The following is a 24,963-nucleotide window of genomic DNA, read 5'->3' as shown; positions in this document are numbered from 1 at the left end:
TATATATATATATACATAGGGCCCTCCTCAAACATCCCCATGCCCGCTATGACGTCTAAGAATTGTGAACCTTTGACCCCTTAAAAAAAATACCTAATGTTTAGGGATTTGTGTCCCTCATGTTTCCTGTGGTTGTAGTGTGGGCATATTCCTGCACTAAACCCTCTGTATATTCCTGTTCTATACAAATACAGGAAAAATAACAGAAAAAAATGTTAGTAAAGGCCTGTCTTATAAATAAAATGTTATTTTTTTTATATCAAGACATTTCTGTGATTTTTGTACCTGGGTATATTTATGGTTACACATTTGGGTACAAATGCCACAGGAATGTCTTGATATATATAAAAGCACAACTTTTTACAAATGGTCCCTCTCACATAGGTCTTTTATTAATTTTGAACCAAACAGACACCCGAGAGTGATGGTAAACCTAGAAGAAAGAAAGATTGCCAATTTTTTTTGGCATGTTAGAGAAACAAACGCAAACTTTGATTGGTGGCTGTGGGCAACAGTTTCTACTGGAACCAGGGGAGGGCTGGCAGCCTTAGGCATGGGGGGGCAAGTCCAGTCAAGTGGGCCATTGAACCATCGAATCAGCTCACCATCCATGGCCGCCTGGTTTTATAATGAATATGGATATTATGAAGCAAGACAAACATGATGCAATGTGGTAACATAATTTAAGGTTAATAGCAACAAAGGAGGTTTAACAAAAATACATGACATCACGCCAGGCAGAGCCTAGGAAGCTCCTGTCGGGCAGAGATCACTCTGCCTGACAGAAAAGTGACTGTGTTAGTATTGTGCCGGCCGGGTTCAGGAGCGTACTCTGCATACGTATACCACTCCGCTGCAGCCCTGCAAATATAACATTGTGTAGCGGTGACCGGCAGCTTTCTGGCCCCTACATTAATCCAGTCCTGATTGCGGCCTTTTTACCCGGCATCAGAGTGGCCTGGGGGGCAATTGCCACCCTGCCACCCTTCCCAGTCCTCCCCTGACTGGAACCCTGTTTTTCATCTAGCAAATGTAATGTGTTGGTTGAATTGCAATTCTAATAATATGTCTATATTGTTCTTAGTTATTTATTGTAAATATTTCAGCTAGCTTAATGTGGCAAACCTCTAACCGAACTATTACAACCAGTGGCTAAACTGAGATGCCTATCTGTTGCGATAATGTTGCTTTAAAGGTTCACAAACCCAGCCTGAAAAGAAAAGCACTTTCTAAGAGCTTACTAACCACTTCAGCACTAAAGCAATTTTACATTTCTCTTACGTCCTCCGACAGTCGCCGCCTCTTCATATTCGTCACATATGGGGTATTAGACTTTGCTCCGAAGGAGTAGCTAGGCAACAGAATATGTTAACAATAAAGCTTTAACATATCCCACCCTCAAGGGGTGGTCCCCTCAGTCAATACCCTCCTACTTCCTGCAACCATATCCCAGTTTTAATGTCTAGCTTGTCAGGAGTGGCTGGCTCTCTCTGTGCTGGGACTTTTTGTCCCAGACTCTTTCTTCTTTTTGATATTTTGTTTGAGTTTTCTCTCTACCTTTACTTAGCTGTTATTTTTGTCAGCATTAGTTAGTTCTTCGGACGAAGAGGATCATGCGGACTGGGTCTCGGGCTGATCCCCCTGGTCGCAGGTCGTGGGTCAGTGGCTTCCCAGTCTGCCATCGAGCGTTCAGCCAGGTAACGCTCCTGGCACGGTGAACGACCCATCCCTGTTCGGTGCAGGGATGATTGGTGAGGTGGCTACCTCACCGGACGCTGTGCGGTTTCTGAACCGCCATTGTGTGCGTCTTGAATTGCGACTCTCCCTGCCTCATGTGCAGCGGCTTGTTCGCCTGTGCGGGTTCCCCACGCCATGTGAGGTAAGTGTATCTATGTGGGGACCTGTCTGTCTGGGGGGGGTCTCAGTCTGGGACTGTGTAACCTGCCTTTAATCACACTGCTTGTCTCCCTATATCTCGGCTGCATGCTGTGGGCTGCAAGGGGGGGGGGAGCTGTATGACACTGAGTATGTCAGGCTGGGCAGTGTGAGGAGCTGTGTGCTGTGGGGCATGTTTTTAATGGCATGTTGGGGCATATACAGCGATCGCTGCGGCGATCTAACATGTATCCATATAATGGGATAATATTGTGTGTGATTTTATGCACTGTGGAGCGGCGATTTCGGCGCCAAACGGCGCCATTTTACCGGCGCCCGCTCCGGCCGCATGGTTTACATGCACGGCGGCCATTTTCTTGTAGCCTCCATAGGCTTACATAGAGCGCCCTGGCAGCATCACTTCCTCTCTCCTGGAAGCACCGATCGAGGCAGCAGCAGCAGCGGAGTCTCCTCAGGTTTTATCCTTCTATTCCTGTGTTCCATTGCCTGTATTCAGTCTGTATATTCCCTGTGGGGGTCTCATTGTGCCTGAGTGTGGTGCGGTGGGCTGCGCTTGCCGCGCTTGCTGTAAGGGGGCAGTTAACCCTTGGTTGTCTGGCATACAGGGGCAATGGATTCTCAGGAGGGCAAGTTTCCCACAGTATTGGTGGAAAGCCAGGGGACCGCTGTTTCCCCCCCAGGGGGGGATTTGGCCACGATTGTGGCTGGCCTTGCTGCACAGGTGCAAATGCTGGTGGCTGCTCAATCTACTAAACGGCCCAGAGTTGCTCTGTCCTCTGATTCTGAGGGTGAAGGTGATGGGGCTGTTCTGGCGGGGACCCCCCTATCGGGGTCCCGCTCCTCTCTTGATCTAGTGGGGTCTGAGGTAGAGGCTGAAGTTGAGGGGGTTGATAATTCTCCCCCTGGCTCGCCTGAAGAGCTTGCAATCATGGATGAGTTGATTGCTTCCATTAAGCAGACGCTACGTTTGCAGGACGAGGTGTGTCCCCCAGCTGCCTTGGCGGCTTATGGGACGCAGAGAAAACGCAGGACGCCGCAGGTTTTTCCCTGCAATGCTGATTTTCAGCGCGCTGTTAAGGACCAATGGCGCGATTTGCGCAAGCCTTTTGCGGTACCAAGTAAATTTAAGCTGCGTTATCCTTTCTCGCCTGCCACTGATGAACGGTGGTGTGTGCCTCCGCCAGTGGATCATGCTATTGCGGTTTTGAACAAAGCCACTGCGATCCCTGCAGAGGGATCCCCTGTTTTCCGTGATGCCACGGATAGGAGACTGGAGTCTCTTGCCCGTCATACTTATTCTGTTACGGGTTCTATGCTTAAGGCTCTGTTTGCTTCTCTCATGGCGGCCCAGGCGATCGCAAGTTGGACGCAGATGCTTAGGCGCGTCCTAGTGGCCGATTCGGCCTCGGCGGCGACCCTGGATATGGTGGATCAGATCCACCAGGGTGTCATGTATCTGTGTGATGCGGACCTGGACCTGATTCCGTTGGCCGCGCGTGTGCACAGCGTGGCGGTGTTGTCTCGCCGCCTGGTTTGGTTGAAATGTTGGTCGGTGGACCAATCTTCACGTAAAACCTTAGCCAATCTGCCTTATGATGGGTCTCGCCTTTTTGGGGAGTCCCTGGATGTGTTGATTAAGGGGATTACCGGGGGTAAGAGCACTCTCTTGCCCCATTTCCCCAAGGCTAAGGGGGCTTCTGGGAAGAAGCATGCTCATTTTCGGCCCCCTCAGGGGTCCTTTCGTGCCTTTCGGCCGCACTACAAGGGCAAACCGTTCAAGGGCCAGGGCTCTCAGAAGAAACCCTGGTCTGGGAAACAGAAGTCCGGCCAATCCGGACCTGCGGCCCATAACAGTTCGGCCTGAAGGGGCGCCCTCACCCAGTTTTGGGGTGGGGGGACGCTTGCTCGGTTTTCTTCAGCCCTGGTTGGCCCGTGTGCGGGACAGATGGGTTCTGGAAATCGTTCGATCTGGTTACAAGATCGAGTTTCTCTCTCGGCCAGAGAGCAGATTTTTTCCCTCAAATCTACAACTGTCTCCAGAGCGCCTGCGGGATCTGCACCTGGCGGTGCGGGACCTGAGGGCTCAGGGAGTGGTGGTTCCGGTGCCTCATCGGGACAGATTTCGGGGGTTTTATTCCAATCTGTTCACCGTGCCCAGAAAGGAGGGCAAGGTTCGTCCTATTCTGGACTTGAAAGCTCTGAACCGCTCTGTGCGGGTTCGCAAGTTCCGCATGGAATCCCTGCGCTCGGTGGTGGCTGCCCTGGTTCCGGGGGAATTCATGGCCTCCATCGATTTGAAGGATGCGTATCTTCACATCCCCATATTCGAGGGTCATCAGAGATACCTTCGATTTGCCATTGCGGAGGATCACTACCAGTTCGTGGCGTTGCCCTTTGGGCTCGCCTCGGCTCCGCGGGTCTTCACCAAGGTGCTTGCACCGGTTCTGGCATTATTGAGAGCCCAGGGCATTTCTGTCCTGGGGTATCTGGACGACATTCTGATTCGGTCTGCGACCAGTCAGGGTCTGGAGAAGGACCTGTCTGTCACGATGCAAACTCTGCAGGAGTTCGGTTGGACGATAAATGTTCCAAAGTCGACACTGAGTCCGTCGGTTCGTCTTCCCTATCTGGGAATGATACTGGACTCGGTGCAGGCGAAGGTCTTCCTGCCGGAAGACAAACTCAGGACTCTTCAGGAGGAAGTCAGGTCCCTCAGGGACGTTCCGAACTCGTCTCTGCGGACGTGTATGAGATGTCTGGGATTGATGGTCTCGGCTTTCGAGGCGATTCCTTTCGCGCAGTTTCACACGCGGGGTCTCCAGGCGGAGATCTTGTCCAAGTGGGACGGGCGACCTCAATCTCTGGATCTTCAGATCTCGTTGAGTCATCGCACCAGGGAAAACCTTCTGTGGTGGCTCCAGTCCCCGTTGGTGTCCGGGGGCAAGTCGTTTCGTCCGATCTCGTGGACGATAATCACCACGGATGCCAGCCTGTCGGGCTGGGGTGGTGTTCTGGGCGTTCTGTCCACCCAGGGGACCTGGTCGGAGGGTGAGTCTTCCCTCCCGATCAACATTCTGGAATTGCGTGCGATAAGGCTCTGTCTTCATCGCTGGACGGACCGGCTGCAGGGCTGCCCGGTTCGGGTGCAGACGGACAATGCCACGGCGGTGGCCTACATCAACCACCAAGGGGGCACCAGGAGTGCCCGAGCGGCTCGAGAAGTGGCCGACATTCTGTCTTGGGCCGAGACTCATGTCCCGGCGATAACGGCGGTTCACATTCCGGGAGTGGAGAACTGGCAGGCGGACTATCTGAGTCGCCAGACCCTGGATCAGGGGGAATGGTCTCTCCACCCGGCTGTCTTCCAGATGTTGTGCGCGAAGTGGGGTCTTCCAGATGTGGACCTGTTCGCGTCTCGCCTCAACTACAAGGTGAAGAGGTTCGTGGCAAGGACGCGCGACCCTCGGGCAGACGCGTCGGACGCGTTAGTGGCCCCGTGGCATCAGTACAGGCTGATGTACGCGTTTCCACCGATTCAGTTGCTGTCCCGGTTCCTTCGCAGGTTACACTCGGAACGCAGCACGGTGATTCTTGTGGCACCGGACTGGCCTCGCCGGTCCTGGTACGCAGACCTCGTGAATCTGGCGGTCGACGCCCCCTGGCGTCTGCCTCTTCGGGACGATCTACTGTCTCAAGGACCGATTTACCATCCTGCTTTACAGTCGCTGGCTTTGACGGCCTGGCTGTTGAGACCGAGGTCCTGAAGGAGAAGGGTCTCTCTCCAGAGGTTGTTCATACCTTGATCAACGCGAGGAAGTCTTCCTTGGGAAAGGTTTATTACCGTACTTGGAAGGCCTATTTTGCCTGGTGTGAGTCCAGGGGGTTTTCACCCCGCACGTACTCGGTTTCCCGTGTGCTGTCTTTCCTTCAGACGGGTGTCGATCAGCGTTTGGCGCTGGCTACGATAAAGGGTCAGGTGTCTGCGCTGGCCGTTCTGTTTCAACGTCCCGTGGCTTCCAACTCCTTGGTTGGCACTTTTATTCAGGGTGTGCGGCATCTGGTTCCTCCTAGGAGGGATCCTTTGCCCCCTTGGGACTTGAATCTAGTCCTGTCTGTGTTACAACGTGCTCCTTTTGAACAGATCAGGGAGATATCGTTGTCTATGTTGTCCAAAAAGGTCGCCTTTTTGGTGGCGATCACTTCGGCTCGCAGAGTGTCGGAACTGGCGGCTTTGTCCTGCAAGTCTCCGTACCTGGTTGTTCATTTGGATAAGGTGGTCTTGCGACCTAATCCTTCTTTTCTGCCGAAACGAGTTTCGGAATTCCATCTTAACGAGGATATTGTTTTGCCTTCGTTGTGCACGAAGCCTAAACATCCAAAGGAGGTGAGACTACATTCTCTGGATGTTGTTCGGGCGATTAGGGTTTACCTTAAATCGACTGAGTCTTTTCGAAAGACGGACTCCTTGTTTGTTCTTCCAGAGGGTCCTCGGAAGGGCATGGCGGCTTCCGCCTCTACCATTGCCAAATGGATCAGGCAGACCATTGAACAGGCCTATGCCTTGCAGGGGAAGGTTCCCCCTGTGCCTGTGAAGGCGCACTCTACTAGATCTCTGAGTACGTCTTGGGCCTGTCGTCATGGGGCTTCTGTAGCCCAGGTGTGTAAGGCGGCGACTTGGTCGACCGTGCACACTTTCACAAAATTCTACAAAGTAGATGTTCAGGCATCGGCGGATGCTTCCTTTGGCCGCAAGGTTCTTAGTGCGGCTGTTCCCTAGGGTCCCTTGTTGGGGACTCCTGGCTGTTGGGATAAGTTTTGTATCCCCTGGTTTTTTGTCTTTTCCTGGGTTGTTGCTCCTGTTGAGCACTTATTTTTGCTGTTGCCCAGCTGGTTTCCTTCCTTTGGTAAGGTTCCTTTCTTTGATGTGGAGACTGCGTTGCCTTTCGGCGCGGATGCGTTTCCCACCCCTCATGTTTGCACTGCTTTGGGACGTCCCCATATGTGACGAATATGAAGAGGCGGCGACTGTCGGAGGACGTAAGAGAAAACGGAATTTTTGTAAAATCTTACCTGTAAAATTCCTTTCTCTGAGTCCTCCGACAGTCGCCGCCCCCGCCCCTCTTTTGGGGTTTGAATGTATACTCTACTGCTATTCCACTAAAACTGAGATATGGTTGCAGGAAGTAGGAGGGTATTGACTGAGGGGACCACCCCTTGAGGGTGGGATATGTTAAAGCTTTATTGTTAACATATTCTGTTGCCTAGCTACTCCTTCGGAGCAAAGTCTAATACCCCATATGTGACGAATATGAAGAGGCGGCGACTGTCGGAGGACTCAGAGAAAGGAATTTTACAGGTAAGATTTTACAAAAATTCCGTTTTTTTTCTTTTTTCACACATTTAAAAAAACAAGGTAAAAAGTTTTCAGTGTGCAGCTTCCCCCTCAAAACTATTGGCTCCCGCTGCTGTCAATCACAGCCAGTGAGGAGGGATCGGAGGGGTGGGGCCGAGGCACCACCTGTGTGTCTCATAGACACACAGAGGCTGCTCAGGGGGAACTCAGCAGGGGGGGAGGATCCAGGAGGATCGGGGCTACTCTGTGCAAAACCATTACACAGGTAAGGTAAGTATGGCATGTGAATTTTTTAAAAAAAAAGAGAAAAAAAGCTGGATCTTTACAAACAGTGGTACTGAAGGCTGAAGATTTTTTTACCTTCGTGCCATCTGTTCTACTTGCCTGAGCTCCTACTCGATCCAGCAATGTGCACGAGTGCATTGGCTCTCCCGGGACTCTCCCTCCTCATTGGCTGAGACAGCAGCGGGAGCCATTGGTTTGTCAATCACAGCTATTGAGCCAATGAGAGAGAGGGGGTGGGGCTGAGCAATGACTCTGTGTCTGAATGAACGTGAAGAGCAGCGGGCCGGGAGCATGTCTGCTTGGGTTGCAAGCTGCTTGCTCTAGGAGCACCCGACAGGAGGGAGGGACCGGGAGCGCCGGGGTGAGAGCCAAAAAGAGGAGGATCGGGGCTCCTCTGTGCAAAACCGCTACACAGAGCTGGTAGGTATTACATGTTTGTTGTGTTTTATTTTATTTTTTTTTTTCATTTTTGCCTCTAATATCAATTTAACCCTTCACTCTTTGGACATACTAGGTATATTCAAAGAGCTAAACTGGTTAAACTATATCTTCATTTCAAAACCTGCGACTCCGTCAATTAGTTTTTCTGTATGAGAAACTGATAGGATCAAACATCAAAGGCCTCTCATTAACACGAAAAGCAGTTTTTTTGTATACAGGAAAAATATTACACAAATTGTAGAATCTTCTGATGTGGATGTATTGGCTGCTCCTGTCAGTTTGGAATAAAACTAGCCTAGATGTTTAAACTCTACATTCTTAGACAATATGATCATGGTGTTTGTACAGCATTAAAGCCATTCTAGTGTATGTTTCATTTTTAATAAAGGAGTAAAAGCTCTACCTGAATTGATGAGATTTTTTTTTTTATATAGAATATATTTTAAATAATTAAAAGCATTCTAAGGATTCATGAAGGCTCAAGAAAAAAATCTCTATACAACTATAAAAATACAGGTTGAGGTGGTCAAAATCACTTAAAAGGCCTAGTTTGAAGACTCAGAAAAACATAGAAATTAAATAGCAAATGTTTATTTATCAGATTTAGTTGAAGTCTAGTGTTCATTTCTGAGAAATTTGATGCAATTTTGAAGACCAAGTAAATTATGTGATAGTGCTGAGGAACTAGCTATAGACTGTATGACAAACTTCACTCTTTATCTGGAAGTGCAGCATTTTCAGCATTGTTTGATGTATTAAGCCACAGACCCATACACGGGGGTTAATTTACTAAAACTGGAGAGTGCAAAATCTGTGCGGCTCTGCATAGAAACCAATCGGCTTCCCGTTTATTTATTTTTTTAAGCTTAATTGAACAAGCTGAAGTTAGAAGCTGATTGGCTACCGTGCACAGCTGCACCAGATTTTGCACTCTCCACCCCTGTGTATATCATTTTTATACAACTCTGCTTTTAGTTCTTGTTCTGCACTATGCTTCTAAATGTTTGGGGACATTTTTGTTTCTTAAGGTTGTTAGTCTTTTGAAGAAAGCCAAATTAACTGTGAAGCTGACGATAAGTTCTGATGATCAAGAGGACCAGCAAAATTACCCTTTACCCCTCAGTACATTTACCTCCAGCACTGTGGAGAAAAGGAATAGCCAGCAATGTCTTCCACATATCAGCTTGACGGAACCAGAAGCTGTTCTCAGTAAGGGTCTCCTTCCATTTGTTTGTCACTTACAGGAGAATTTAACCAAATATGGTTTAAACTGAGCAGAAAACAAAACCCTAGTGCATTGCTAGAAAGAAGCAACATTTTTGTCGTAGGGATATTTCCCTATTACATTATCTTCTTGGCCCAAATTTATACATATGTAGAAGAGTTAAACCAAATTGAGACATGTTATATAGCCACTCTTCTTTTTTAATAGATCATAGCCAGGCAGATTTAAATCCAGAAAAAAAACTCCATTCTATTGTACAGAGAGCTTTTGTTGTGTTTTATACATCAGTTATGTTTATGGTGTAGATCAGGGGTCTACTATGGCCCTTCCAGTTGTTCAGGAACTACAATTCCCATCATGCCTAGTCATGTCTGTGAATGTCAGAGTTTTAAAATGCCTCATGGGACCCATAGTTCCCCAACAGCTGGAGGGCCACAGTTTGGAAATCCTTGGTGTAGAAGGACACAGAATGTCTCTCATGGATTCGTAGCAGTCTTTAAGCAGGGTAAGGAGAAACATATATAGCAGTGATGGCGAACCTTGGCACCCCAAATGTTTTGGAACTACATTTCCCATGATGTTTACTCTGCAGAGTACATGAGCATCATGGGAAATGTAGTTCCAAAACATCTGGGGTGCCAAGGTTCGCCATCACTGATATATAGCAATGCCTCAGAAATGTAAAAACGGAGACAAAATTGTTAATTGTTTGAAATTATAATAGCTATGTCATTAGAAACTTTAAAAGTTGTTGATTAGACAGGTGTTTTTTGGTACAATTGATTTGGTTAGATTTAAGGAAATAAACAGGTTGTATAATTTTTATATCCTTTTCGGGTGTACTGTTTACAAAATTGTGTATATTTCCATGTATATTTAACTTATGTCTTTGTAAAGACATAAGATGATTGTGAGTCTGTGTCAAAAACAAGAGGCACATTCTGGCATATAGCTGATCTTCCTAAGGCCCCTTTCACACTATTGCAACGCAATTTTGCCGCGATTTCGCGGCGCGATTTTTGCCGCGATTTTGAAAGCATGGGCAAGGCTATATGCCTCAAAATGCATTAAAATCGTGGCAAAGTAGTGCAGGAACTACTTTGAAGTCGGTGCTACTTCAAAACGCACTGATATGAATGGGGCTCATTGAAAATAATGGAAAACGACTTGTCATGCGATTTTGCGGTCCAGAATCGCGGGACAAGTCGCACTAGTGTGAAAGGGGCCTAAACCAGTTAAAATGTACATATTATGTAAATAAAGATCTCATACTTCTAGAGAACTTGACAACCTCTAATGAGCAATAAGAACGTTTTCCATAGTGCCTAGCTGGTTGGGAACAATTACAGTGGTCATTTTTTTTATTTATTAGTAGGTTATACATGACTTTTATGAATTTTTTAAACTTTTTTTTTTATCTTTTATTTTTATCTTTTAAACCAGGATAGCATACTTTCTCTTTACCTGAAGGTTGTATAATCTACAGTATATTTCTTATTCTCATGTTAAATCCTTGGATTTTTTTAAGGTGCCAGTCGATCCTCAACTCCTGCAACATTTCCTTCAGATCCAACCACTTGTCCAATTATACCTGGATGTGAAACCACAATTGATATATCTAAAGGGAGAACAGGTCTGGGACTCAGCATCGTAGGAGGTGCAGACACTCTACTGGTAAATATTTAACTTTGGATATATACTAAATATGTATATATACTCTGTGTATGTGTGTGTGGATATATATATATATATATATATATATATATATATACCCACACACACATAAATTCTGATTGTTGCTAGAAAAGCAGCGTGCTAAATCCCATTCTTTTGACGTGCCTATCCTTAATTTTCTTGGTGGTGCTCTGAATGCATCAGAGGAAGACTATCATAGTACAACAGCTTGTTTTTGTAGCCCTGTGTGGTCCTAGCACTTTTTAATCTTTAGTTTCATGTCATCAGTTTTATTAAATAAACTGTTGGTTGGATTTTCAGGGTGCAATCATTATTCATGAAGTATATGAAGAAGGTGCTGCTTCCAAGGATGGCAGACTATGGGCTGGGGACCAGATTTTAGAGGTGAGGAAGTCGAAAGTGAAATAAATTCATGCAGTCAACCTTCCCTGTTTCTTTAGTATAAAAACCTTTTTGATTTTGCAGGTCAATGGTATTGATCTAAGAAATGCCTCACATGATGAAGCCATAAATGTGTTACGACAAACACCACAAAAAGTACGTCTTTCCGTGTACAGAGATGAGGCACAGTACAAAGAAGAGGATATGTATGATATACTGAATGTGGAGCTGCAGAAGAAACCAGGAAAGGGCCTTGGATTAAGCATTGTAGGGAAAAGGTAAAATTATAAGTTTTCTAATTTTTGAATGGAATATAGTGTTTTTCAAAAAGCTTACATTTGTGATGTTTTAGAGATGTTGTTTGCATTGTAAGGCCCCTTTATATGGGAGTTCTGATCAGGTCCACATGTCAGTTTTTCAGGCAGACCTGATCAGAAGGTCCATGGAGCCCTATGGAAAAGTGGATGTAAACAGACGTGTCCATTTGCACGCGCCTACCTCCAGGTCTGGGGGGAAAATATGAAAAAAAAAACGCAATCTTTTCTGTTTTGGGCAGACCAGATCAGAGGTAGCCTTATGTAAATGAACAGCTGTTTACAACTGACCACCCATGTGGAGTTTACAGATCCCCTTGTGGACAGAGCAGACTCTGCTCCATGTGGAAGAGGCCTAAAGCAGAAATTCACTCCATAATCACTCCACCCCTTTTCATTTATTTATTTTTGCCGTGACTGTTTTTTTTTTTTCTGGTGGCCCTTTTCCCACTGCCAATCTCACCTAGTTCCTCTTTGATCTATTAAATGAAACAATTTAGTAAGCTAAATATTATTTCCATTCTGAATTGTATTATATAAACTTAACCACTTAAAGACCAGGCCTATTTCTGACACTTGTTGTTTACAAGTTAAAATCAGTATTTTATGCTAGAAAACTTCTTAGAACCCCAAACATTATTTATTTTTATTTTTTCAGAGACCCTAGAGAATAAAATGGAGATCGTTACAATACTTTTAGTCACACCATATTTGCGCAGCGGTCTTACAAACGCAATTTTATTTTGGGAAAAAATACATTTTTTTTAATTAAAAAATAAGAAAACAGTAAAGTTAGCCCAACTTGTTTCTATAATGTGAAAGATAATGTTATTCTGAGTAAATAGATACCCAACATGTCATGTATCAAAATTGCAAACACTCGTGGAAAGGGGACATACATTGGTACTTAAAAATCTCCATAGGCGACGCTTTAAAAATGTCTACTGGTTACCAGTTTAGAGTTTGAGGAGGTCTAGGGCTAAAATTATTGCTCTCACTCTTAACGATCGCAGCGATACCTCACGTGTGGTTTGAACACCGTTTACATATGTGGGCGCGGCTTGCGTATGCGCTCGCTTCTGGAGGGATGGGCGCTTTTAATGTTTTTTTTTTTCTTTATTTTACCTTTTTTTTTTTAACTTCCCTTTCGAAAAAAAACATTTGTGATCAACTTTATTCCTATTACAAGGAATGTAAACATCCCTTGTAATAGAAATAAGCAGGACAGGTCCTCTTTAGAGGGAGATCTGGGGTCAAAAAGACCTCAGATCTCACATCTAAATTAAACAGCAAAAAATAAATAAAATGGGTCCTCCAATGCCATAGACAGCTGACAAAGGCAAGCTGGCCCCCACTCTACTTCCAGCGAAGGAGAGGAAAGGACCGGATCGTTTTCCACACTACCGATGGCTCCAGTAAGCTGGGAAAATGACCGGCAAGCGGCGGGAGGGGGGGTGGGCACCTCTCCCGCCGCCCATTAAAGTGATCCTGCGGCGAATCCGCAGCTGGGACCTCTTTTATGTAAAAGAGGACCGCCCGCCATGTAAAAAAAAACTGGGGTTATGGCAGCTATCTGCTGCCATAATCCCGGTATTTAATGCCAAACTAGCACCGTAAAACTGTGGTGGGCGGTCCGGAAGTGGTTAAGCCGGCCATAGATGGTTCGAATCTCGGCCGCTGTTCTGCCGGAAACTCCAATTGCTGAGAACTCCAATCACGTCTCTTCCGGTAACCAGGGCCGCTGATGGGGGGGGGGGGCCACTAGTCCACTTGTAGGGGGCTTGAGCGCACAGGGAGGGAGATTAGTGATGAACGACATTTAAAGAAACCTTCCTCCAGCAGCTGAAAGCTGATCTCTCCCTGCTGCCAGTTTTTCTCTTCTGAGAAAGAGACAGAAAGAGACAGTTGTCCCTCACTAATCCCACTCCCTCCCAGCCCTGGCTCTAAAGTTAGCTCTGCTTCTAAGTTTGTTAGTTCTGGAACTTTTTCTCTCCCTGCAGTTCTTCCTATACTCCTTGTTCCAGCCTATATATTTTTTTCATCTCTCTCCCCCTTTGCTCTGTGTTCCTGACACAGTCACAGCTGATCAGCTGCATTCCCATGGGTGAAGAATTTACTGTTACACTGGTTCCATAGTTGCCTGTTATCTTGTCCCAGTGCAGGTTAGTGTGCTTTATGTAGCTGTGCTTCCCACTCCTCTACCCCAGACTGCTTCCTGATCTATGCAACTTTGCTTTTTCTCCCCTTCACTGTCAGTTCCCTCTGCATCCATGTATCAACTCCTTCTATTTAACCATTTACTAACTGATCTGGCAGTAGAAAAAAAATACATTTTTTATCTTGTATCCTATAATAGGGCTTACCTGTAGATTCAGTGAATATCTCCTAAACGTAGCAGCCGGTGATAGCACCAACGTATCTGCACTGCGCTCTCAATGGATGACATACAATCCATTGAGAGAGCCGTGTTGCTCTGTCTCTGGCCGACCTTAGTGTTGTTGCTGCTACTGCATGTTGTGGATCATTCAAAGCATACACACTACAAAACAACCAGTAACAGTTTGCATCAGATACAGCAATAGTAAAATATTACGCTATATTATCATAGTCTCGTTCTTTTGTGTGACTGAGATGTGTACATAAAAAAAGTACATGTTGCTATTGAATTGCTGATCTGTTAGTTAATGTTACATTTTCCTTATCTCAGGAATGATACTGGAGTGTTTGTGTCAGATATTGTGAAAGGTGGCATAGCAGAGACTGATGGAAGGCTCATGCAAGGTGATCAGATACTAACTGTAAATGGAGAGGATGTTCGAAATGCCACACAAGAATCTGTTGCAGCTCTATTAAAGGTAAATTTTATTTGCTGGGTTTAGAATGTACTGTTTGAACATTGAGAGATAAGCTAGATGTTTATAATTGCAGTCCAAATTTTGACAGTGGTGCTATCAAAAAAGTTTGATGGGCTGTTCCGTTTGACTAGAACATTCCACTAATATCTCTTCTGTGAGGTGTAACTATTGATTTATGAGACAAAGTGCTTATTCTATCACTATATAATTAAAGCAGAACTAAAATATAATGTGTTTTTTAGTTCAAACGCACCGAAATTATAAGTTAAAAATTGTGCGCGTAAAAAACACACCGAAATTATAAGTTAAAAATTGTGCACGTAAAAAACACACCGAAATTATAAGTTAAAAAGTGTGCACGCAGGTATACTTTAAAAGCGGTGTAAACTCTATTTTATAGTATTATATCATCTTGCTTAGTCTCTTCCTCTGCATTAGAGGGAGCTGATGAGGGCAGTGTTGCCATCTGTAGGAAGTTCTCTGTAGGCATTCATTTCATTTTTTGCCAGGAATTGGACATCTAAAAAGGCATTTTTATCCCTTCCTAATACTCCCTGTCTTCCGCTCCTCTTTAACTTACTAGTACTACTGTATAAGAGAGGTGTAGAAAGCTTTATGGACCTTTGAGCTATGCATCCAGAAGAGCTGAAACCAAGAGATCATAGAGAATCCTAGGTTCTGTGCAGTCACTGGAAAGCCACTAAACAAAAATAATTCTTCATGCATGCATTCTTTTTAACTTTCAATTTCCAAAGGTTTTCAATAATAAAAAAATAAATACAATATAGGTAAACTTTAAGGCTAAGTACGTAACAATGAAGGTGATCTCTTCCAGGCCTGATTTTTGGTTTACCTTGTTCAGTGAGTTTGGTGAATGTCAGACTGGAATTTGTGAAAGTGTTGTGTTCTGTTATGTGATGAATAGTCTTCTGATTCTTTGCTGGAAAATGTCCGTGTTGAAACTGGAGCTATATCATATATAAAGCTCTTCTTGGACTGCAGTCACAAGAGTGACATCTGCAGGCTATAGTTTGTCATTTTTCTGAATTGAATTGTAATTCTGAAAAAGGGCATTTTGGTATGAGGATGAATGAACTGTAAACAATGCATTTCAAATATATATTTTTCAGTTCAGCATTAGACATACAATGCAATTAGTACTTGTGCAGAGATACATCTATTGCTGTATACTGCCTCACTGGTAAGTCAGGGGTCCAGCCCAGTTATTATCAGATAATTGAAAAAGCAAAAAGGGTGAGCATTTGTCCCCTAAGTTAACAATAAATAAGGCATGTAAGGAAGGAGGAGTTAGTTTGAGTTCAACTTGGGAAGAAAAAAAAAATCAGTATTCGAATAGTTCCTTTCAGGGCATTGAGGGACATTTAAAGGTGTAATATATAAATATATATGAATGTGTGTGTATGTATATATATGTGTATATATATATATATATATATATATTAGGGATGCACCGAAATGAAAATTCTGGGCCGAAACCGAAAATGCAGGATGCCCTTGGCCGAAAACCGAAAATGACTTTTTTCCCCCAAATGATTTTAAAATAGATAGAAGAGGGGCATACACCAAAAACAGGCAGCAACCTACACCTTTCGCTGCCACCCTGTCACAGTATATGTACTGTGATGGGTTGGCAAGTGGTTAATTTAATTACCAATGGTATTTGTATTATGCAGCATGAGGGGGTTAACGTATTGCCACTGCTGGTCACTGATGCATTAGTGACCGACCAGTGGCAGTTAATTAACCCCTTTGTGCTGCATTAGTGCAACCAGTATCAGTGTTAATTAACACTGGTTGCACTGATACTGGTTGCCCTAATGCAGCACAAAGGGGTTAATTAACTGCCACTGGTCGGTCACTAATGCATCAGTGACCAGCAGTGGCAATACATTAACCCCCTCATGCTGCATAATACTAATAGCATTGGTATCCTTGCCTCAGCGTCCCCCCCCCCCCGCCTCAGCGTCCCTCCCCCTGCCTCAGCGCATTTTGGTGCACCACTAATATATATATATATATATATATATATATATATATACAGGCAGTCCCCAACATGATAGGGTGTCTGTAGGTTTGTTCTTAAGTTGAATTTGTTTGTAAGTCGGAAAAGGTCAATTTTTTAAGTGTAACTCCAGCCAAAATAATTTCTAAGTTGTTTGGATAGCATAGGGAAGGGTTTACATCCCTGTAATATTTGTTTTGCTGTCTGTGTTCCTGTTAAGAAGATTTCACCCTACTTTTTGTGGAATCAAGGATTGGTGATACAGCTCCAGTGGAGACACCTTTTTCCATGATAATTCTTACAGGACTGAATTTCCCTTCCTAGGGGGAGATTTCCTCTCACTTCCTGTTGTCTCTCTCCATTTGTAAGTAGGAGTCGTTTGTAAGTCGGATGTTTGTAACCCGGGTACCGCCTGTATATGTATATATCTCAGACTAAAAGGCAATACAGTAAACCCCCCTCCATTGCGGGGGTTACGTTACGGACCCAGCCGCGAAAAGTGAAATTCCGCGAAATAGAAAAACTCTAATAAAATGCATTGTAGGCATGTTTTTTTTACTGTCACTGTACGTGTAAAAGCATTTTAAGGTCTTTAAACACACTTTTAAAACAATAGAAACTCATTTAAACACATAAAAGATACTGAGAGACATAGCAAGAGCTATGGAAAACACAAAAATATTTCATTTTTAATGATTTATATTGTAAAATAACATTACAAAAAAAAACGCAATATACCGGGACCGCAAAAACTGAACCGCGATGGAGCGGGGGTTTACTGTATTGCAGTTTGCCTTGTACACAGTTAAGCTCCAGAGCCATTTTCACATTTCATGTGTGGGCCTAGTATTTCAGCAATAACTTTATTTTTTATGATGTTCTGTGGTCTGATAAATTAAAATGGATATTTATTTTGGCAACGATGGGTACTGTGTCCTCCAGACTAAAGAGAAGAGGGACCTTCCCACTTGTTATCAGCACTCTGGAAAGGCACCATCAGTGCTGAAAGATATATCCACGTTTTAGAGTAGCATATGCTCCCATCCAGATGATGTATTTTTCAGGGAATGCCTTACATTTTTCAGCAGGACAATGCTAAACCACATACTACATCTACAATGTGATATTAGCATGTCTATGTAGTAGAAGAGCCCGGTGCTTAACTGGCCTGTCTGCAGACCAGACCTTTCACCATATGAAAGTATTTGACACATCTTGAAAGAATAATACGACAAAGAAAACCCAGGACGGTTAAACAATACGAATCCTATATCAGACAACCTTCCTCTCCCAAAAAGTCCAGCAACGGGTCTTCCCCATTCCCAGAGTGTTGTTAAAAGAAGAGGGGATGCTACACTGTGGTAAACATGGCTTATTTCTTAATTAAAATGGTAGATCTTCTCGGTTTAAATATTTGATATGTTTCTATTTTCTTTTGTGAATAAAATATAGGTTTGTGAGATTTGCAAATCAATGCATTTTGTATTTATGTAGATATCCTTTGAAAATTGCACTTGCTTTTGAAATTTAATGTTAACCATTTTTTGCTATTCAGCACTGTACCACTTTAACTGGCGTGCTTAATTGCTCGTCCATGCAACACTGTACGAAAATTAAATTTATGTAATTTTATTTAACACAAAAAGAGCTTTCTTTTGGCGATATTTGAGTACCACTTGGTTTTTTATTATATAGACTAAAAAATATGTTGAAAAAAAAAATTTGCCAATAAGTATATATTAATTGGTTTGTGTGAAAGTTTTAGCGTCTACAAAGTATGGTGTATATATACTGAAAATTACGCAGCTATACTGGTAATGTCGGTGTTTAGCGACTTATAGTGTGGCGGGCAATCTGGCGCTAACAGACACTGCCTGGGAGGGACACGAACTGACACTGATGTCGTTAGCGACACCAATACAGTGATCAGATATAATATTATACTAATGACACTGGCTGGGAAGGGGTTACCTGTGTGCCTGACAAGTGTAATCTGTGCTGCTTTTACTAAAAGATCTTGCTGTTTTTTTCTCCCTGCTTTTCATAGAGAAGAAACAGCCTGATCACTGCTCTGTGTACACAGAGTTCTGTGTGTTTTATGGACACAGCCAATCAGTAGGTTTCAGCAGAAATTATATCATGGATCAGCAGGAAGCGCGCGCATGCGCCACAAACCTAGAAAAAAGTGGGCAACGTACATGAAGGTTGCCCTACCTGCACCTTCTGCCTGCTCGCAGTATATCTACTGTGAGCGGGTCAGCAAGTAGTTAAAATGAATCTAATTTCTGAACAAAAACTACATACACTGTCCGAAAAAAAAATTTCCATTGTGCTCCTTCAATTTTTTTCCATCACTATGGTTGAAAACAAATGTAAATTTGACCCCACTAACAATTAGAAAATTAAACAAACGTTCTTAACCAAAATTTTTCAAATGAAAATCTATACGTGTATAGCCAGCATAACATTTCTCATATCAGTGGGCAACTCAGCGCGGGAGCATGGTAAGTCTGCACAGTACTGCAAAGTACAGCCTTTTAGATGCTGATGAAAAGCCATTTACTGAACATGTAGGCTTTCAATTAGACCACTTCTGTATTAGGGCCTGTGGAAGAAGGGTTGTGCATACTGATTTCCACATAGCCCGCTGGCAGCTGCATCAGGTCGTAGGAGGGCATAAAATTACCATAAAAGAAGGTGGGGAGAGGAGATGTTATAAATATCATGTATAGCAATGTGATATAGGTAAACACTAGTCCCAAATATTATTTCCAAAGACTGCTGCTGCTCCAACCCCTCGGGTAGATCAATAGTGAAAATTGAAAAGTTAAATAACTATTAGCAGCGCAATTAATACGTGATGAACCGTGTGAAAACGTAATATTCAAAAACACTCAAGTGATCATACATGAACCCTGTGATAATACAACAGGTATAAATGAAAAAACAAGTGAATAATATATCTATTCATGTGTAGAATATACCTTAAAATAAAGTGCAACAGTAGGTGGTGCAAACTTGTCCAAATATATAAAGTGCAACAGCTTATAGTGCAAGTAATGTCCAAATGCTTATAAAGTGCATTAGCATAAATGATGATTGCCAGCAGCTTAAAGTCTCTTCAAGGTGCAGCAGTGCATGAATCCTTTTCACAAGTGCAAAGGTATAAGGTGCTGTATGCCAAACAAGAGTAGTGATGGTGCCACCCTCCGTGTGTTAGGAATATGGAAGAATGTACACTCACCAGACGTTGATCTCTAATGCCATATGGCAGGAAAGATCAATTAAAGCTTAAAGGGATCATCCAGATCTGCAATCCAGCCATCCGTACCTGATGGTGGGTGGTCCAGCTCCACTGAGCCGTAGTGTTTTCTACTGAATTCACCCCGTTGGCACCCCAGGTCTTCAGAGACAGAGCAGCTTTGGCTCTCCGGGCTCAGCTGCACTAAGGATAAACTAATAGGGAAACACACTCCCTCCTGTCCATTCCTCTGTGGAGTAAAGTTCTTTGACTGATTACTTGTCTGTAACACGATCTGTAAATGGGTCTCTGACCAGACTCTCCCCATTTACTGCACTGAGATTTCCTATGAGGTTGCAGGGCTCCTGACCCTCCATCTAGACAGTGCTGATTGGCCGTTTGCTGATCACATGCACTCTCCCAAGGAAAAAAAAAAAAAAAAGTTGCTCTAGCAATACACATCAAACTGAGCATGTGCAGCCTGACTCCAAAGGCTCTGTCTTATCCAGACATGTTCAGTGGAAGGAGAGGAGGATGTGTGCATACAATATCAAACAGCCTTTTTACACAATGCAGAAGATTAACCCCTTAGGTTCCACAGTGAGCGTAGCAAGCATGCTTTACTGCATATACACAATGATTTTACTGTTGTAGGTTTAGTAACACTTTAAGGGTTTTTTACCCTTTAAATGTAAACTGTAAATACAAAAGTACTGTTTTATAAAAATAGGCAGAGACCACAGTTTGTTTAGAATCCTAGAAAAGTGGCAGCAGAAAAAATGACCATATGGTCCATCTAGTCTGCCCCTTTTGTTTTTTTTTTAAATGTTTAATATGTTTTTGTATTTTTTTTTTTTGCTTTTTTGTTTATTATTTTGTCTGAGTATAGAAATGTGTTTATCCCAAGCATTTTTAATCCACTTTTCGTTCATTAACCACTTGCCGACCGCCGCAAGTACATATACTGCGGCGGTCAGCCCCGGCCAGGCAAAGTGACGTATATATATGTCACTAGCCTGTCACCGGCTTGTGAGCCGATAGCGGGCGAGCGCGCGCCCACCGCGGCTCGTTCACTAAGGAGTCAGTGCATGTGACTGGCGGACCCGATGTCCGCCGGTCACTCGGCAATCGTCGGTAGAGCGGAAGAAAGGCAGGCGGCTAATGTAAACAAGCCGCCTGTCGTTCTCCCCTGTGTAAAAATGGAGATCAGACGGTTCTACTATGTAGAACCATTGATCTCTGTTTTTACAATAGTAGACATGTCCCATCACAGTTAGAAACACGCCCCTAGGACACACTTAACCCCTCCCTCTTCAATACAGTTAACCCCTTCCCTGCCAGTGTCATTTTTACAGTAACAGTGCATATGTATAGCACTGATTACTGCAGTAATGTCACTGGTAACCCCAAAAGTGTCAAAAATGTCAGTCAAGGGTCCGATCTGTCCGCCGCAATGTCGCAGTCCCGCAAAAAAATCGCAGATCGCCGCCATTACTCGTTAAAAAAAAAAACAACAAAAATCTTTCCCTTTGTTAGTAAACGCGATAACTTTTGCGCAAACCAATCAAAATACGCTTTTTGCGATTTTTTTTTTTTACCAAACATATGTAGCATAACACAAATTGGCCAAAAATGTTAAAAAATTTTGATTTTTGCATTTTTTTTTGGGAATTTCATATTAAAAAAATGTGAAAAATATTGTTATTTTTGCAAAATTTACGCTCTTTTTTTGTTTCTAACGCATGATCAAAAAATCGCACAGGTGATCAAATACCACCAAAAGAAAGCTCTGTTTGTGGGAAAAAAAGGACGTCAAATTCGTTTAGGTACAGCGTCGCACGACCGCGCAATTGTCCGTTAAAGTCACGCAGTAAAAAATCGCAAAAAACCCCCTGGTCGGGAAGGGGGTAAAATCTTCTGGGGCTTAAGTGGTTAATGCACTACCTCTGCTGGAAGACAATTCCATGCATCAACTACTTGTTCGGTAAACTAAGATTTATTAGAAAATGGCAGGAACCACAAAATGAGATCAATATTCCTAAAAGAATTCATAAAAATTCTGCAGAATTATATTTTCTATCAAAATTTAGAGCAGATATATAACATGCTCAAAAGTATGGTTGCTGATCTTTTCCTTTAAATCCTAAGCACAAGTGTAAATCGCCTTTTCAGTAGGAGGATATTTTTGTAAAATCGGATGTTATTTGTAAACCTGCACATAGAAGATTTTCTTTTTGTTTAATGTGAGCTTGGAGGTTTATAATCCCTGTAAACAATAATCAACATGAACACAGACTATCAGTTACTGGTCTGTTTGCACCTAATTCTTTTGGCACCTTTTGTCTTTACCCCCAAAAGTGCACCATCAACTGCAATTTCTCTCCATTAGACCCTATTGTTAAATCATGAAAACTAAGGGAGGAGGCTTATTAAAACAAAAATGCCTTCAATAGAATGGCTGTAATCATATATTCAATGACTCAGGAGATCCATAACTGGATAATAATAGCAAGTTACATCTGATGACTCCAGATGGCGGAACATAAAATAAAGAGCAGCAATAACTGTAATCTCGAAAGGCCTTGTTTAATAATCCTATTGATTCCCCATGTGGTTATTTTAGGAGACTGCAGCCCTGACTGAATCAAAAGTTGGTCTGGGTATCCTAGGCAATATAAGTTAAGGATTATGGACCCCTGTTTGCTCAGTGCTGGAGGCTGCTGCATAAATTCAAGAATACATGCATTGATGCTGTTATTTTGAAGCTGTTTATTTCCTTGCATGCACTTAACTGTTTCAGAGAAAAGGTTAAGGGAATATCTCACTAGAGGGCATAATCTAAACAACGCTTTGCAAGCATATGTACCAAGTGATTGCAGATGAGACTAGGACAATAGGAATATCAAGTCTATGTTGTCTTGTTCTGTGGGGGAAATATCATTTAAATTGCTTGGGTGGGATAATTTTTAGGTTTATTTTTTACGTTGCTCTAGAAAGGGCTGATAAGTTTTGTTAAACTAATTGTCCAGACTACTGATGAACGCAGTTTGGTCTAATTTGTGCGGGTGTTAGCAGATGCTTTCTTTCATCTCGTGCTATTAGCAAGCACACATAACAAACACTTAATATAAATTTGATCTTTTAATCAAAAGTACAAACTAAATTACTGACTTGCTCAAGCCTATTCAGATTTATTTTTATTTTTTCTATGAAAATGATATTGTAATGTACAGACTGCACTTTTAGTGCAATTGATTTCTAAAAATTGTGTTTGAAATAATGATTTCATTATATTATGTGTGTAGACAGCATTAAAGTGGTATTAAAGGTTCAGCTTTAAAAAAAAAAAATAATAATAATAAACATGTATACCTACCTGCTTTGTGCAATGGTTTTGCACAGAACAGCCACAGCCTCCCCTTCTTGGGTCCCCCGCTGGCGGTCCTGGCTCCTCCCCTTTGACCTCTTGCTATGGGGGCACTGGTGCATGCTCGTTCTCGAGCCCTGGTCTATGCCTCCATAAGACACAGACCCACGGCTCGGCCCTACCCTCTCCTCATTGACTAACTGGCAGGAGCAGTATACTAGAGAAGTGGTTTCAGCTAAAAATTAAAAAAAAAAAAAAAAAAATTAAGCTTTAATATTGCTTTAATGACAATATCCTAACCTCTGACCCGAACTCTGCCCACTGTGATAAAATCAGCTTTCAGTACGATTTAAAACCTAAAGTATTTGTAAACCCTTACCTTGAAAAACAACCAATTTAGTTTAATATAGTAATGAAAGGCAAAACATTTGTGAATACATATATAAAGAAAGCATTATAAATACCTTTTTTTCCCCTTTGTTTTTGTTGTAAGTGATCACATATTCTCTGTTCTTAGCTGATAAGGAGCTCAGAGAACTGGGGAAGGAGAAACAGCAGCACACTGAGCTTCCCAGTGAAAGTGCAGACTGAGTTCTCCGCCCAGCTAGAGAGCTGACCACGGCGTGTTCTCCTGCTTAGTGTGGTCAGTTTTCATTAGGAAAGCAGAGAAATTGGCAGGAACACCAGGGATTTCACACAAAGGAAGCAATTGAATAAGAACACAATACTTTTTTTATACAAGTACACAGTACAGCAGACACACATCAGGAATATAAAATTCTGGGTTGACATTATTTAAATATATGCTGGATGAACTCTATATGATCCTTGAAGTGTTGAAGTTGATAAACTGTTGTCTGTGTAAAGAATACTTGTGATCACATTGAGGCCAGGAAGTGGTAAACACCACCATGAAAGGCCCACTGTTGGCTGGAAAAGCAGCTGGATGGCTCTAGCATGCACACCTCCCTTTGCTGCTGTATTTCACTTTATGTTAATCACACGTGTCTGCATTTAGAAGAACTTTGAAAAAAATGGACTTTTGATTTAAAAAGTGAACACTCCTAGCTTGTAAAACTTCACTGCAGCATTATCAGAAGTGCAGACCTGTTACACTATTCTTGGCACGTCACCTTCTACTGTGGCCACTACAGGGTTCTGTATCATGGTATTAATAGTATTTGCCCAGCTGGCAGTCTCATGAGATTTAGCAGTACATGTACAGTATATCACCCCTCCATATATCTACTCCAAACAACAATCACAAATAGATACCCAAATAATAGGTCTTTTGTTTTTAAAATAACATAGGTTATGTTAAATGTACGTAGATTGAAGTGTGAGTATATCCAGAACTTTTTTCTAGTATTGGATTGATCAGGGATGGGTTAAAACCCCTGTCATGTTTCTTTTATCACACTCGTTGTCCCTGTTGGAAAGATTCTCCTCACTTCCTGATTTAGAAACTAACAGCATATGCTCAAAAAAGTAATCTTTGTAAGGTGACAATAACAAAAAGTTTTTAGAAGAGTCAGGGAGGGTCAAAAACTTTTTTCAGTTTTCATTCTCTCCAGCAGGGGGAGGGAGACCAGTGTCCATTTTATGATGTGTTTTTCTTTCAGTGTTCTTTAGGTACAGTCAAGCTTGAGGTAGGAAGAATAAAAGCTGGACCTTTCCACTCAGAACGAAGGACATCACAAGGCAGCCATGTGAGTACGAGACAGATCACTGAACTGCTTCATAGTGTTACAGGTGACAGACATTGCAATACTGTGATTGTAACAGCTTTTTCCCTCCAAAGCAAAATACGTGAGTGTATGGAAGCAAAATTCTAGTATGCAGCAGTGTCGCCTGTCTGCAGTGCAGTGTTCTGTTTTTATTTTATCA

General features: G+C 42.9%; 1 protein-coding gene across 8 annotated transcripts in view; it reads left to right on the top strand.

Annotated features, from left to right (window-relative positions):
* Positions 1-24,963, top strand: part of MPDZ (multiple PDZ domain crumbs cell polarity complex component) — a 334,396-nt gene that overhangs the window by 267,789 nt on the left and 41,644 nt on the right. For all 8 annotated transcript variants that reach the window (XM_082263865.1, XM_082263863.1, XM_082263860.1 and 5 more), the window contains 6 exons: positions 9,004-9,184; positions 10,729-10,874; positions 11,196-11,279; positions 11,361-11,554; positions 14,298-14,445; positions 24,699-24,785. In XM_082263865.1, coding sequence (XP_082119991.1) covers positions 9,004-9,184; positions 10,729-10,874; positions 11,196-11,279; positions 11,361-11,554; positions 14,298-14,445; positions 24,699-24,785 — 840 coding nt within the window. The remainder of the gene's footprint in view (positions 1-9,003; positions 9,185-10,728; positions 10,875-11,195; positions 11,280-11,360; positions 11,555-14,297; positions 14,446-24,698; positions 24,786-24,963) is intronic.

This window comes from Pelophylax lessonae, assembly GCF_965119305.1.
Source record: "Pelophylax lessonae genome assembly, chromosome: 1".
Lineage (NCBI taxonomy): Eukaryota > Metazoa > Chordata > Amphibia > Anura > Ranidae > Pelophylax > Pelophylax lessonae.
The sequence above is the reverse complement of the archived record's forward strand: the minus strand, read 5'-3'. Positions and strand labels throughout refer to the sequence as shown.